Below are 15,927 nucleotides of genomic sequence, written 5' to 3'. Positions count from 1 at the left end.
AGTTGTTATCCCCCACCTACCTCTACCCATAATGTACAAGATAAGAAAACCCTCCAGAGCGCAACAAAATTGAGAACATATAGATCTCTTTTGGCTTTAATGCAGTGGTCTCAATGTAACAGAACATGCTTTTGCCTGTGCTTCCTTCTAATCATTTGGTCCTGAATGAAGAATGAATGCAGTGTCTGCCAAGAGGTGAGCACCTTCTTCCTATACACACACACACTTTATAGACCCCCCCCCCCCCCAGAAAGACCACTGGGAATGGAGATCCTAATAACTTTCACTTTCTGTCCATATAAGTTTTTAGGAGATAGACTCTTGCCAAGCATTGAAAGTTTTATCCGTGCATCGTCACAGCTTTCCCCCATGTCAATTCACATTGTAGGCTATTAGGTCTATTGGTGACGTATACCACTACTTAATTTACTTTTCATCCATATAAATGTCATTCAAACTAGTTATTCCACCAATTCCTATCTATTTGTATGAAATGAAACAAAGCAATATTATACATACGGTTCACTATAAAAAGGCAGAAAAACCGCAATAGTAGGGCATGGCGTACCTTGCAATAATCCAGGGTGGCGGCGAACTCGTAGGACCCCAGCGACAGCTCTGGCCTCTCATAGAAGTCCACCCTTTTGCCCATGTGGTCCAGGTGTTGGAAATAAAAGGCTGGCACTATGAAAGAACAAAATAACGTGTTTTAGCAGTGGCGACAAAAACAAACCCAAACATAATATTGCCTCCGCTTAGCAACCACCCCCCTTAACTGTCTTTCTCAGGCAGTGTCCCCTAACAGAGTGCACTTGTTTCTATGGAAAAGGGGGTTCAAAATTAACCCAAAGCACAGCACTGGTTGTAACTTATATCTGAAATATTAAGAATAACCCCCCCCCCAAAAAAAAAAACAATCATTCAGATATTGGTTACCCAAATTAAAGAAACCTGTTCTAGCTTTGAGCTTAAAAGAAAAAAAGAAGGTTGGTCAGATCCTTAACTTATTTTTATCCACAGACCATTAAGACCCAGTAAGGCCCTGCATGGCATCCTTGTTACGGGTGGACGTACCTTCGTTGACGCAGTTGCAGAAGCCACACTGGTAACGGCGGCCACCGTCCGTGAACTGCATGTAGGGACACATGTAGGCCTTGCAGCGGTTACAGCGGATTGGGCCAGTCTCACCATGGTTCACGACGTACATAGGAGTCTGGGCCAGACAACAGAGGAGATAGGCAGTCTCATAAGACAGTGGTCACACACACACACACACACACACACACACACACACACACGACAGCAGTCGCACACATGCTTGTTTTAGAGTCAACTGTAGGCTATAGTCAACTGTACAGATAGATGATTCCTTATTTGGTAGTTTGTGTGAAATAGACAGGCTTCAGGTTAACCATGATGATTACAATGCATTTCATTGGCCTCATCTTCACCAGTTTATAGAGCAACACCAGCTGGCTATACACCAACAGAAGCATCCAAATGAATGAATATCAGTAAACAGGACCAGGATGCAAGGTTACAGTCAAAAATATAACTTTTATCAAACCCTTAACCCTTGTCAAACAGAGTGATTTAAAACACTGTGCCCATGTCCTATCTGGATAAATCCATTTGAATTCAATCACTTTGACAGCACCCCTTTTGTTTTGAATGAAACCTTCCAAAAATATTTGCCCATTGTAGAAGTGCTCAGAAAGTAACTTTTTGGACCTGAATGCCAAAACATTCAAGAGATAAAAGTTGACTCATTTTGCATACCCCACCATATCATGAGACATCCATGTCTTCATCATTGGAAAATATAAACGGTTGAGTTTGATAGCATTTAAAAGCTTACAAAACAGTGTTGTCAAACTTCTTTAATACAAATTGTCATTTTTATAACCTTTAATGTAAATTATATAAAAATGTGTTAACTCTTTTTTTTTTCCTTCACGTTGTAGCTTAGACCCTATTTCACATTATCTGACATTATCATTATCTGAAAAAATGTTTGTGTTTTGCCCGCCATCGGTTGAGACACAACATGCTCTTAGTCTTTTCAATCATAGAAATATAATTAATAGAATGGACCTATCCATTCAGACCACTGCAATTTAGCTGGTACACCATCGAAATTTAAAATGTTCACTTCTAATTACTATCACAAAGATGACCGCAGGTCCACCCACCATCAAATCTCAACTTAAAATTGTCATTTATTTTCTATATTTCTATGTTTTCAATAGGTTTCTTTGGATGATTGATAGTAGAATTTAAAAAACATTCCCATTCAAGTCAACATTCTCTGACGTGTGGACCTCCATCTCTGTGGTACCATTTGAAAGTTGAAATGTCAACTTTATTCTCATTTTAGTACTTTTATCAACCGAAATATGACACCTACCCTGTATTCAAGAGCATGTTGTCTCAACCAATGCTGGGCACAACACATAATACATGTTAAATGATGTAAAATAGGGCATAGGCTACATGTGAATATAACAATTATACGATTTTACTTGTTTTTTTAGATCATTTACATAAAAATTTTATTTAAAAAATCATTTTTACAGAAATAAGATAGCTTACTGACAGGGATGTCAAACTTTTAAATGATATCAACCATTTATATTGGAGGAAAGATTGGAGGAATGTTTAAAGGTGTGCCAGTCCTCCTGAGTAGTTGAGCTGTAGTAACTGCCTTGGACAAAAGGCAGACCAATTTCCCAGGCCTCAGTTCATGCCTCATCCCTAGGTTCAGCAACACTAGATAATCATTCTAACTGTTCAATTTTGCATTCAAACCTTTAAAAAAAACAAATAGCCTTTGTGGGGGAAAAAAACCAAAACCTAACACAGTGCAACGGTCTACAAGTGTGAAGTTGTTGCCCTGTTAAACAAGTGTGAGTTCTAGCAAGATCTTTGCCTGTGTAGACCCACACACTCAGTCATAAAGCATCTTAAAATTGTTGGTGATCTCATCTATACCTTCAAAACAGTTATTCTCATGCAACTAAACACATGCCGACATGCTACAAAAAGCAGATTCTCTCCTTGAAAACGTCTCAATCTCATGGGCCATGTAAATACCTGCATGGTACATCTACTGAACGCATTACATGTGTCCATTGCAGAATGTTTCTTGCCAGATAAGGCTTTGTTTAATGTAAAGATGAAATATGTCTCCTGCCGAGTGGGGATGTGTAGGAATAAAGATGGTATAGGTGCTCCTATAGCTTATCCAGCCCACACACAGTAGTGCTGAGCGATTAACTGAAACGTTAGTTCTTTTTTGGTTTTTAAACAACTAATTGACCAACGATGTTATTTGAATCAATTATTTGAATTCCATTTTGTTCAGTTTTTTTTCTGTGAGTTTAATGCGCAGTTTCTCTGGAGATACATCAGATCAAGCCCGAACTGTGCGATGTAGTAGGCAGTTATAGTTTCCAACAGGCCAATATTCAACATAGTTTAGCGCAGAAAATGTGGTAATTAACTACAATGACGATAGTCCATTGCGCGCTTACTTGTCCAGTCTGTGTGATTCTTTTACACCTGCTACGGTAGGAGCAGACAGAGAAGAGACAGAACAATACACAATCGGGAGGGATGGAGAGCAGTTTCTTCGCGAGGTATCTCTACCTGAAAATACATGAACTAAGTTATAGATAGTTAGTATTTAGCTGTCATAAAAGTATGTCTTATTTACTTTGAAAAACTACAAGAAAAAAAAATATATATTCTGACAGCATAGGCAGCAGCTCTATAGAGATGACTTGGAAATAAATAATAAAATCATCTAATTAAACAAATGTAATTTAAAACTGAAATAATGTATTAAAGTAATGTGAATAAATTAGGGTTAATAAGTGATAAGCAGTAATGGGTAGTCACTACCATCATGGGATGTTTTTTAATTGTTCTATTCTGTGTTACAGCATTCAACCCACGTAATGTATGATGCATTTAATGTCTAAAAACAATCTAAATCTGATTATTTTTCAATAATTGAAAATCAACCTCAAAAAGCACTAATCGCTCAGCACTAACACACACAAACAAACCCATGGGAACATATGGTACAAATTGCCTCTAAAAATGCACAGTCTGTAGACTCACAAACATTTACTAACGAAAACAAACAACTTTGTGCACATTACACACACACAGTTCAAATATAGCCTTAGTTAGAAGATTTATTTGAGGGCATAAAATCTTAGAGCCAAGCCTCATTCAAATGAGTTCAGACAATTTATTAGCACCACAGAAGGTGATACACTATCCAAAACATTGTAGCCTAACAACCAAAACATTGTCTAAAAGATGGTCACTACTAGGTGTAAATGTAATCCAAATCTATCCTGAGAAACTCCAATTAGACTTTTAACCAGAGGAAGAAACCGGTTCAGGGAACAGAACCAAAAACCTTGGTTTCTCCTCTTTCTTGAAGGGAGGCTTTTACAAACAACAGTATGTGTTTCATATGGGCTCCAAGGCCATAAAACTGCAGACAGACGTCAATGCAGCCAAGTAGTTATATTTTTAGAACAGTTCATCCAAAGAGGACATGAAGTTATTATACATTTGTTTATAATAAGTACATGTGCGATACAAGATTTTAATGTTAACACTCGAGTGCTTGTGCAGTGAAGTCATTAATTCCAAACAAACAAAACTTAAATGCTCCACGCTGATAAAATGCTAGTCCATTTGATTTGGAATCCATGCAGGGCTTTAGCATACGTTAACTTCCTACTATGGGAATCGTGCTAGCACTGTCTGGACACTGAGCGATAACCTGAGATGGCAGTGCGCTTGACATGAGCGCTTTGTTAAACTGCTTTCATCTTCTGTGGTCCCTGCAGATCTTGACATTAGCTGATTAGCACTCTCTATGAGACAGAGAAAAAAGCTACATTAACATCGCCTAAAAAGGGCCTTTGGCGCCGATGACAAGGCGAGGGGAAGAATATCTAAGGCAGGTTTCCTGGGACCACACAGGATTACATCGAGGTTGTCCTTGGGACACAAACTTTTACAGCACTTGGACAAAGTGTAATATTATAAGGAATGAAAAAGTTTGAGTCATTGAGCTTCTGAGGAAAACAAAAAGTGCTAGTGTCTCCCTCCCCAAACATTTCTACAATTATGTACCCGAGGTCTATGAAGTGTTTGGGTTTAAACATATTGGTTTCAGAATTCATAAGCGGCTTAGTTGTCCGACTTCATAAAACAATGTGGATAATCTCTGCAAACATACAGAGGGCAAGTGCCTACCTCATTCTTCGGCACTGTGGCGAAGGGTTTGATGATGGTGGCCAGGGGAACTTGGCACTGCTTAGCCAGGTCAGCCGTGCAGGGGAAAGAGTATGTGGTGCAACGCATGAACCTTGGGCTGGCGTTTCCTAAAGGGGAAGAAGAAATGGAAACAGATCCAGTTTAAAAAATAAAAAATATATTTTAATGATGTTGGTAAAGAATGTAATAATATTGGTTTGTTTCAAGAAAAAATATAAATACAATTTAAAAACAGGTTTGCATTTTCACAATATCATTCAGTTCTTCCCTCATAACTTTAAAGATTCATCAGGTTGTAAATAACTGTTTGTGTCTGAAGTAGAGCTGTTAATAGTAATAGCTTCCTGAGTTATTTGTTTGATGAAGAGCAGGGGTGTATTCACTTCGACCTAAACGGAAGCAAACAGTCCGAAACGGAGAGGAACCTACCTGAACTTGTCCAATAAGAAACTCATTTTCATTGCGAAAACGTTTTGCTAGTTTGCTACGATGTGCACTAATGAATACACCCATATCATGTTCCCCATGTTGCCATTAAAAAAATCTTTCAAAAGTGTATGATTGAACTAAGGCTATTACGGTGTTGTCCAAAGCCATCGGTCACGTTTTACTTATTAATTTCTTGGGGAACACCACATTGTTCCATCCCAGCACAAACAAACCAGATTCAACTAGTCAAGTAATCACAAAGCCCTTGATTAGTTGAGTCAGGTGTGCTAGTGATGGACTGGAAATAAAGCAATAACGGATTTCAGAAGTGTGTTGAAGTAAAGCTGTGTCCTTTAGTTCTGTTCAATGACACCGACAGGTTTGTAGTACTGTACGCTGGTATTCCTGTGCCTTACCTTGGTCCTGTACTGTATAGTCAGTGGTGACCAGCGGGGGCACCTGGCCCCTGAGGTTCGTAGTGTACACCTGTCCCCCTCGTTTGGCTTGGTCGTCCTCGATGACTTGTGTCTGAACCAAAAGAGGTTGCATTGTTGGTAAAAGAGCTTCTACTGTGGTGAGCCATTTCCTTGACAAACAGTCAGATGGGTGAATGATTTCAATCAGTTCCACTGTTTTTGCTGGCTGCGTGTGGTATAGGACACAGATTGGTATTGTACAAATTCACATGCTGCTGTTGCTTTGTTGCCGTTTGCCTGACAACAACCCAACCACAATCAGTCAAACATTTTGTTTTTAACTACGGGACACAGGGTTGACGTCATCATTTGTAAGTCATATACAGTGCCTTGCGAAAGTATTCGGCCCCCTTGAACTTTGCGACCTTTTGCCACATTTCAGGCTTCAAACATAAAGATATAAAACTGTATTTTTTTGTGAAGAATCAACAATAAGTGGGACACAATCATGAAGTGGAACGACAATTATTGGATATTTCAAACTTTTTTAACAAATCAAAAACTGAAAAATTGGGCGTGCAAAATTATTCAGCCCCCTTAAGTTAATACTTTGTAGCGCCACCTTTTGCTGCGATTACAGCTGTAAGTCGCTTGGGGTATGTCTCTATCAGTTTTGCACATCGAGAGACTGACATTTTTTCCCATTCCTCCTTGCAAAACAGCTCGAGCTCAGTGAGGTTGGATGGAGAGCATTTGTGAACAGCAGTTTTCAGTTCTTTCCACAGATTCTCGATTGGATTCAGGTCTGGACTTTGACTTGGCCATTCTAACACCTGGATATGTTTATTTTTGAACCATTCCATTGTAGATTTTGCTTTATGTTTTGGAATATTGTCTTGTTGGAAGACAAATCTCCGTCCCAGTCTCAGGTCTTTTGCAGACTCCATCAGGTTTTCTTCCAGAATGGTCCTGTATTTGGCTCCATCCATCTTCCCATCAATTTTATTCATCTTCCCTGTCCCTGCTGAAGAAAAGCAGGCCCAAACCATGATGCTGCCACCACCATGTTTGACAGTGGGGGTGGGGTGTTCAGGGTGATGAGCTGTGTTGCTTTTACGCCAAACATAACATTTTGCATTGTTGCCAAAAAGTTCAATTTTGGTTTCATCTGACCAGAGCACCTTCTTCCACATGTTTGGTGTGTCTCCCAGGTGGCTTGTGGCAAACTTTAAACAACACTTTTTATGGATATTTTTAAGAAATGGCTTTCTTCTTGCCACTCTTCCATAAAGGCCAGATTTGTGCAATATACGACTGATTGTTGTCCTATGGACAGAGTCTCCCACCTCAGCTGTAGATCTCTGCAGTTCATCCAGAGTGATCATGGGCCTCTTGGCTACATCTCTGATCAGTCTTCTCCTTGTATGAGCTGAAAGTTTAGAGGGACGGCCAGGTCTTGGTAGATTTGCAGTGGTCTGATACTCCTTCCATTTCAATATTATCGCTTGCACAGTGCTCTTTGGGATGTTTAAAGCTTGGGAAATCTTTTTGTATCCAAATCCGGCTTTAAACTTCTTCACAACAGTATCTCGGACCTGCCTGGTGTGTTCCTTGTTCTTCATGATGCTCTCTGCGCTTTTAACGCACCTCTGAGACTATCACAGTGCAGGTGCATTTATACGGAGACTTGATTACACACAGGTGGATTGTATTTATCATCATTAGTCATTTAGGTCAACATTGGATCATTCAGAGATCCTCACTGAACTTCTGGAGAGAGTTTGCTGCACTGAAATTAAAGGGGCTGAATAATTTTGTTTAAAAAGTTTGAAATATCCAATAAATGTCGTTCCACTTCATGATTGTGTCCCACTTGTTGTTGATTCTTCACAAAAAATACAGTTTTATATCTTTATGTTTGAAGCCTGAAATGTGGCAAAAGGTCGCAAAGTTCAAGGGGGGCGAATACTTTCGCAAGGCACTGTATTTCCCCCAAATGAGACAAAAAAACATGATCAACAGGGTAATTGGGGGGGATAGACTAACATGTCTATCCTGGGCCCATACTGTATGTGAAGTAGCCAAATCTTCTAAAGAGTATAGTGTGGGTCCACGCTATAATGCCTTTAAAGGAAATACTGGCCTGGAGGTAGCTCGGAAACATGTGAAATGGCATTCTGGTATGCAAAGACGTGAAGTCACGGGATAATTAAATATGGACTCACTGTGCTAGGGATGGAGTCAGGATCCAGCTTTTTCTGAGGTGGGCCGGCCATTTGTGCTGCCCCACCTTGGAAGGGTCCCGCCATCCCGGGTCCCGCCATCCCGGGTCCCGCCATCCCGGGTCCCGCCATCTGCCCCCCAAATTGACCTGTGACACACAAACAATTCCACAGTGTAAGGCTCTGGTAACCTGTACCTGGTGCAATCCTATTGGCAAGAACACACTTAGCGGTACAGTCCTCCAAAAGCTATTTGTGCACACTCCTCGCCACATTCAATACAATAAGCTTGAGTTCCACAGTGAGTTCCCATATACAAGGACCCAGATTAATCCTATCCCTGGACTGAAAACATACTTTTATTCCAGGAATAGGCTTAATCTGGCTCATGGAAAATGGCCCTACAAATCCATAAAGCTTTGTAATGGCCACTGTTGAGCTCCAGGTTACTGTGCTATCTGTACCTTGTAGTTGCTGAGGATGTCCTGGTGGTCCGGCAGCTCCAGGCCCAGGCTGCTGGAAGCCCCCAGCACCTGGAGGGGGTGGGCCAGGGAAGGGCCTACCCATGCCTCCCATGGGCGGGGGGCCACCCATAGATTGGGGCCCTGCCATAGTTGGACCAGCTAGGGGTGATTGTGGGTGAGCCATCTGAGACGAGTGGGGGCCCATGGGTGGATGTCCCATGGCTGTGGGAGGGGAAGTCTGGAATTGCTGCTGGGTTAGGTGAGAGGTGGGAGGTGCTTGAGGGCTCTGCACGGCCCCTGGACCTGCAGGAAAAGCAAGGGGAGGGTGATCCACTTTCAACACACTGCATGAATGAAGCCTTAACAATAACATATTGCATGCTAGTGTACCTAAGTTGTGGTGCCTCTGTTGAATATATATAGACTAACACTAGCAAGAATAGTAGATCTACCTAAAGGCTTCCATTTTACTATTTCAAATCAAATTTTATTTTTCACATACACATGGTTAGCAGATGTTAATGCGAGTGTAGCGAAATGCTTGTGCTTCTAGTTCCGACAATGCAGTAATAACCAACAAGTAATCTAGCTAACAATTCCAAAACTACTACCTTATACACACAAGTGTAAGGGGATAAAGAATATGTACATAAAGATATATGAATGAGTGAGTGGCATAGGCAAGATACAGTAGATGGTATTGAGTGCAGTATATACATATGAGATGAGTATGTAAACAAAGTGGCATAGTTAAAGTGGCTAGTGATACATGTATTACATAAAGATGCAGTAGATGATATAGAGTACAGTATATACATATGAGATTAATCATGTAGGGTATGTAAACATTATATTAGGTAGCATTGTTTAAAGTGGCTAGTGATACATCATTTCCCATCAATTCCCATTATTAAAGTGGCTGGAGTTGAGTCAGTGTGTTGGCAGCAGCCACTCAATGTTAGTGGTGGCTGTTTAACAGTCTGATGGCCTTGAGATAGAAGCTGTTTTTCAGTCTCTCGGTCCCAGCTTTGATGCACCTGTACTGACCTCGCCTTCTGGACGATAGCGGGGTGAACAGGCAGTGGCTCGGGTGGTTGTTGTCCTTGATGATCTTTATGGCCTTCCTGTAACATCGGGTGGTGTAGGTGTCCTGGAGGGCAGGTAGTTTGCCCCCGGTGATGCGTTGTGCAGACCTCACTACCCTCTGGAGAGCCTTACGGTTGTGGGCGGAGCAGTTGCCGTACCAGGCGGCGATACAGCCCGACAGGATGCTCTCGATTGCGCATCTGTAGAAGTTTGTGAGTGCTTTTGGTGACAAGCCGAATTTCTTCAGCCTCCTGAGGTTGAAGAGGCGCTGCTGCGCCTTCTTCACGATGCTGGCTGTGTGGGTGGACCAATTCAGTTTGTCCGTGATGTGTACGCCGAGGAACTTAAAACTTGCTACCCTCTCCACTACTGTTCCATCAATGTGGATAGGGGGGTGTTCCCTCTGCTGTTTCCTAAAGTCCACAATCATCTCCTTAGTTTTGTTGACGTTGAGTGTGAGGTTATTTTCCTGACACCACACTCCGAGGGCCCTCACCTCCTCCCTGTAGGCCGTCTCGTCGTTGTTGGTAATCAAGCCTACCACTGTTGTGTCGTCCGCAAACTTGATGATTGAGTTGGAGGCGTGCGTGGCCACGCAGTCGTGGGTGAACAGGGAGTACAGGAGAGGGCTCAGAACGCACCCTTGTGGGGCCCAAGTGTTGAGGATCAGCAGGGTGGAAATGTTGTTGCCTACCCTCACCACCTGGGGGCGGCCCGTCAGGAAGTCCAGTACCCAGTTGCACAGGGCGGGGTCGAGACCCAGGGTCTCGAGCTTGATGACGAGCTTGGAGGGTACTATGGTGTTGAATGCCGAGCTGTAGTCGATGAACAGCATTCTCACATAGGTATTCCTCTTGTCCAGATGGGTTAGGGCAGTGTGCAGTGTGGTTGAGATTGCATCGTCTGTGGACCTATTTGGGCGGTAAGCAAATTGGAGTGGGTCTAGGGTGTCAGGTAGGGTGGAGGTGATATGGTCCTTGACTAGTCTCTCAAAGCACTTCATGATGACGGATGTGAGTGCTACGGGGCGGTAGTCGTTTAGCTCAGTTACCTTAGCTTTCTTGGGAACAGGAACAATGGTGGCCCTCTTGAAGCATGTGGGAACAACAGACTGGGATAGGGATTGATTGAATATGTCCGTAAACACACCAGCCAGCTGGTCTGCGCATGCTCTGAGGGCGCGGCTAGGGATGCCGTCTGGGCCTGCAGCCTTGCGAGGGTTGACACGTTTAAATGTTTTCCTCACGTCGGCTGCAGTGAAGGAGAGTCCGCATGTTTTAGTTGCGGGCCGTGTCAGTGGCACTGTATTGTCCTCAAAGCGGGCAAAAAAGTTATTTAGTCTGCCTGGGAGCAAGACATCCTGGTCCGTGATGGGGCTGGTTTTCTTTTTGTAATCTGTGATTGACTGTAGACCCTGCCACATACCTCTTGTGTCTGAGCCGTTGAATTGAGATTCTACTTTGTCTCTATACTGACGCTTAGCTTGTTTGATTGCCTTGCGGAGGGAATAGTTACACTGTTTGTATTCGGTCATGTTACCGGTCACCTTGCCCTGATTAAAAGCAGTGGTTCGTGCTTTCAGTTTCACGCGAATGCTGCCATCAATCCACGGTTTCTGGTTTGGGAATGTTTTAATCGTTGCTATGGGAACGACATCTTCAACGCACGTAATGAACTCGCTCACCGAATCAGCGTATTCGTCAATGTTGTTGTCTGACGCAATACGAAACATATCCCAGTCCACGTGATGGAAGCAGTCTTGGAGTGTGGAATCAGATTGGTCGGACCAGCGTTGAACAGACCTCAGCGTGGGAGCTTCTTGTTTTAGTTTCTGTCTGTAGGCAGGGATCAACAAAATGGAGTCGTGGTCAGCTTTTCCGAAAGGAGGGCGGGGCAGGGCCTTATATGAGTCGCGGAAGTTAGAATAGCAGTGATCCAAGGTTTTTCCAGCCCTGGTTGCGCAATCGATATGCTGATAAAATTTAGGGAGTCTTGTTTTCAGATTAGCCTTGTTAAAATCCCCAGCTACAATGAATGCAGCCTCCGGATAAATGGATTCCAGTTTGCAAAGAGTCAAATAAAGTTTGTTCAGAGCCATCGATGTGTCTGCTTGGGGGAGAATATATACGGCTGTGATTATAATCGAAGAGAATTCCCTTGGTAGATAATGCGGTCGACATTTGATTGTGAGGAATTCTAAATCAAGTGAACAGAAGTGGGCAACAAGGCAGTTTACTTTTTTAACTTGTTTGAGAGTTGGTTTGCATCTTGTTAACCAGCCAAAGTAGATGCCCTAACCATCCTTAAAACATCAGTCTTGATTTCTACAGTGGTTAATTACCATATCCGAGGTTCATGGCACCCATCTGATTGGTGAGCTGCTGTGCTGGGGGAGGACCCTGGTGGGCCATGCTGTGATAGGGGGACTGAAGTGGCTGTCCATACGGAGGGGCGGGGTAGCTGGAGGAAAGTAAACAAAGAGCTACATATTTAGTCTGTTCCAATAGTATCAATTACCTTCCTTGTTTATTTTCCTTCATTACTGATTTCAAAGTAGAGGAAAACCAACTCACCTATTTGTCATGTAGAAAATGGAAGAAGGAATGTACTAAGAGTATTGGAATGCAGATGGTTGCCTTCCAATTATTTACCTGAAGTGTGCATTATCTCCCTCCCACTCATGGGTTTGAAAGCAATGAATTCGTGTTAACATTGGCTAGAGGGCGTTTCTAGCAAATGTATTGCACCAGTCCATTCATTTTAAATGAAATCAAATTCCATGAGGGTGGACAGATCAAGTGCATACTTCAGGGAGAAGGGTAGAATTGGCCATAACAATGTTATTGTAGTAAATGGACTCTGCTCGGTGGAGGAAGCTCTGTTACCTTTGAGGGTGAGCTCCGTTCTGCTGGCCGTTTGAGCCGTAATGGCTGGGGACCTGTGGTGGAGGCATGCCGGAAGGGGACGACACAGGCTTCATCATACCTGGAAGGTAAAGCATTCTCTTATGGCAACACATTATATACAAATCATGCACCTGAGCAAAACATCTAATCAAAATGCTATGGCAATAGAATGGCTATACACAAAGCATCACACATTACGGTCACACATTACATACAGAGTACAATACACACGAGCAAAAAAAAATTGTTTTAGGAAATAGCATGGCCATGCAGAAAAAAACATAACCGTAGTCTTAAATGTTGTCATTTTAATTGAAGCTGCATCGCTTGACTTGTTCATGAATGACTGCTACGGGACACTTTCCAACTGACAAGCTCAGACCTGTTAAATGAAAAGCTAAACAGAAGACTTCACGGGAGGAATGGGAGACCAAAGGCACGTGTCTTTACCTGTTGGTGGGGCGGGGAATGATTGAGGTGGTCCCCCATAGTGTCTATAGAGGGGCTGGGCAGGCGCGCTCCCAAACCCGGCTGGGTATCCCCCCATCCCAGGCTGGGCCTGGGAATAGGGAGGTGTGGCAACATAACCCTGCTGACTCATCCTGTGCTGTTAAGGTCTTCTCATTACAAAATGGCAGAGATCCAACAATCTGCAAAGATGAAAGCACAGAGTAAGGAACTTTGCTACCTGACGAGGCAGATACTTTCTTAAATTGTCTATTGGTCTAGCATTCTCGTAGTTTTGACTTGAAGGGCCAAAGCAGTAGTTTGAGTTTAATAATGAGATTACAAAAGCTCTAATTCACAGAATTTCACAAACCAACCTACATCTGTCACCTTGCCCATGGGAAGATTTTTCATAGACTGCACACTTAATATCCTTTGTTGTCTTCACTATTTTCCTCATACCTAAAATCAGTACTTTCCTCCAGTACAAAGTAAATAAGTGGTATTCTCCACCAGGCAAAGCCAACAAGCAATATTTGACCTCAAAACAACGTCAACGCTCACGTGTAACAAGACCCAAGAACATTGGACTATTAGGAGATAAGAGAGTTCCATCTTTGATAACATAGACTAATCTACAAGTGACTGATTTATACTGTTGTTGTCAGTCAGTTTCCTGCAACAATGGTCCTAAAATAATAATCATATTCTCAAGATGAATATATGCAATAACACAATGTAATTACACTATTATATATATGTATATTATTTCTTACAACTGTTGGTTGATGAAAGCAAGTGTAATGGTTGCTTAATGACATATTGGAGCAGAAATTGTAGGTAGATACAGTCTCTCTTAATTGCGGTTCAAATGATTAAATGACTGATTCAGGCCTAGCTTCACAAGCTCATGTGCAGTGTTGGTGAAATCATTATTGAGCAATAGGCCTCTCAGTAAGTCCAATGGTTATAAATAAATACATACAGTAGGCCTAAATCATTTAGTCACCTTCTCCAAATAGGCAATTAATAATAATAATGGATTAAACGAATTATTGGTCTCCCTTGTAAACTATTCTTTGTCCTTAAATCTCTCGGTAAGGTTGCATTTTTTTCCAGTTTTAGAACAACCTGAGTTGACCACCTTGACCTGATGGACTTCCACAAGCCTATACAACAGCTGTCAAATATTGCTATATTAAGGCCACAAACAGCTGTCTGGCATTTGCGACTCATATCAAATGCAAAGTACTTAAAATAAAAGGGGGGGGATCCATAAATTAAGACAGAAATATCAAAAGAAACAGTCATGGCTAAAAACGTAGGCTAATGTACGACGAGTAGCTCAGCCACAACTCAGAATTGCCACGTCAAAGACCGTTATGATGGTTTAAAGCTGAGCTTTACCAACCCAGGACCTAGGCTAGGTAGCCTAGCTACCATTCAGTTACAACCAGACATACATAAATATTTATCAACCGCATGAAAATATATCGGTTGTTAACACCACCCGAAACAATATCCATCTATCCAGCACCATTGTGATTCGTGTGTGCGCGGTGTATTTAACGTTACAAATAAACAAAATGTGGCGTTCATACACGGAAATTGCTAACGCGTTAGCTAGCTATGAAAGCATTCTGGTATAAAATGTATTTTAATATGCCTAGAACAGACAGTGAAATAGCCTCTTATAAAACGCATTCGGCTTCTCTGACTAATTTATTATTTACCTGTATTCTGGGGAGTACCTGCCGAGTCCTCTTCTCTACGAATTCCTGATAGTCAAAGTAGAGTGCCACGTCAAACTCCAACACAGCACCGGTCGGTACGTAACTCGCTGTAATTCCCAGTGGTAAATGCGCATGCACCAACCTGTGGGAAACCCAACACGTCAGCGTAGACAAATATTATTGCGCCGATTGCGTAGCATAAAACTCTCTAGAAATGTATGCATTTCTGATCTGTCACGCAGGCAATCAACTGCTCATAATGTAAACTAGGCAGCATGAAACTAGGCAGTAGGCCTATCTAAACTTGATTTCGTTCTCCATTCAATAGGCAGTAGCAATTGGAATAGATCCACTATCAGGTGATCTAAAACGGCTTATCAACAATGTCTATGTAATTGAGACCAGGCCAATTGGATCATAACAGTCCCATCAGGGTAGTCCTACCAACTCCAGGTTAGGTGCAGAATGTATTTGATGTGTAAACATAAAGCGTCTCAATATACAATCAGCACTTGAATTCAATTGTTTGCATCTCTGCATATTTGTAGACTACATGTGACTGTATTGTGTTTATTCACTTGCTTGTGTTTTGTAGGCCTGCATATTCACAAGACAAGTTCCCAATCAATGCAATGTCTCTACTATGTTCTATTGCCAAGAGTTAGTCTCTCTATTATAGGCTATTATATTGTATTTTATTATATTGTATAGGTAGGCCTATTGCCAAACCGTACACTCAATATCCTGGGTACCTCACATGCACATACTCGAGAATTTTCCGCGGGCCACCACTTACTGACAACCCATTCATAGACGTTAACAACCTTTAGCGCCTATTGACAATGGGCCTATCTTCTGCCTGGGGGAGTTTGTTAAGAGCCCCAACGCTCAGCGATAAATAATTTTCAAAAAACAGAAGG

General features: G+C 42.1%; 1 protein-coding gene across 1 annotated transcript in view; it reads right to left on the bottom strand.

Annotated features, from left to right (window-relative positions):
- sec24d (SEC24 homolog D, COPII coat complex component) overlaps nt 1–15,156 on the bottom strand; it is a 32,490-nt gene extending 17,334 nt beyond the window's left edge. The window contains exons 1-10 of the mRNA XM_020504236.2: nt 15,008–15,156; nt 13,278–13,477; nt 12,807–12,906; nt 12,263–12,381; nt 8,836–9,138; nt 8,375–8,520; nt 6,150–6,261; nt 5,284–5,411; nt 1,075–1,213; nt 569–684 (exon numbers count right to left, since the gene is read on the bottom strand). Of these exons, the coding sequence (XP_020359825.1) occupies nt 569–684; nt 1,075–1,213; nt 5,284–5,411; nt 6,150–6,261; nt 8,375–8,520; nt 8,836–9,138; nt 12,263–12,381; nt 12,807–12,906; nt 13,278–13,428 (1,314 nt within the window). The 5' untranslated portion in view covers nt 13,429–13,477; nt 15,008–15,156. The remainder of the gene's footprint in view (nt 1–568; nt 685–1,074; nt 1,214–5,283; nt 5,412–6,149; nt 6,262–8,374; nt 8,521–8,835; nt 9,139–12,262; nt 12,382–12,806; nt 12,907–13,277; nt 13,478–15,007) is intronic.
- Between the last annotated feature and the right edge of the window lie 771 nt (nt 15,157–15,927).

The sequence above is a fragment of the Oncorhynchus kisutch genome, linkage group LG16 (genome assembly GCF_002021735.2).
Source record: "Oncorhynchus kisutch isolate 150728-3 linkage group LG16, Okis_V2, whole genome shotgun sequence".
In the NCBI taxonomy this organism is placed as follows: domain Eukaryota; kingdom Metazoa; phylum Chordata; class Actinopteri; order Salmoniformes; family Salmonidae; genus Oncorhynchus; species Oncorhynchus kisutch.
This window is presented reverse-complemented; position numbering and strand designations above follow the sequence as displayed.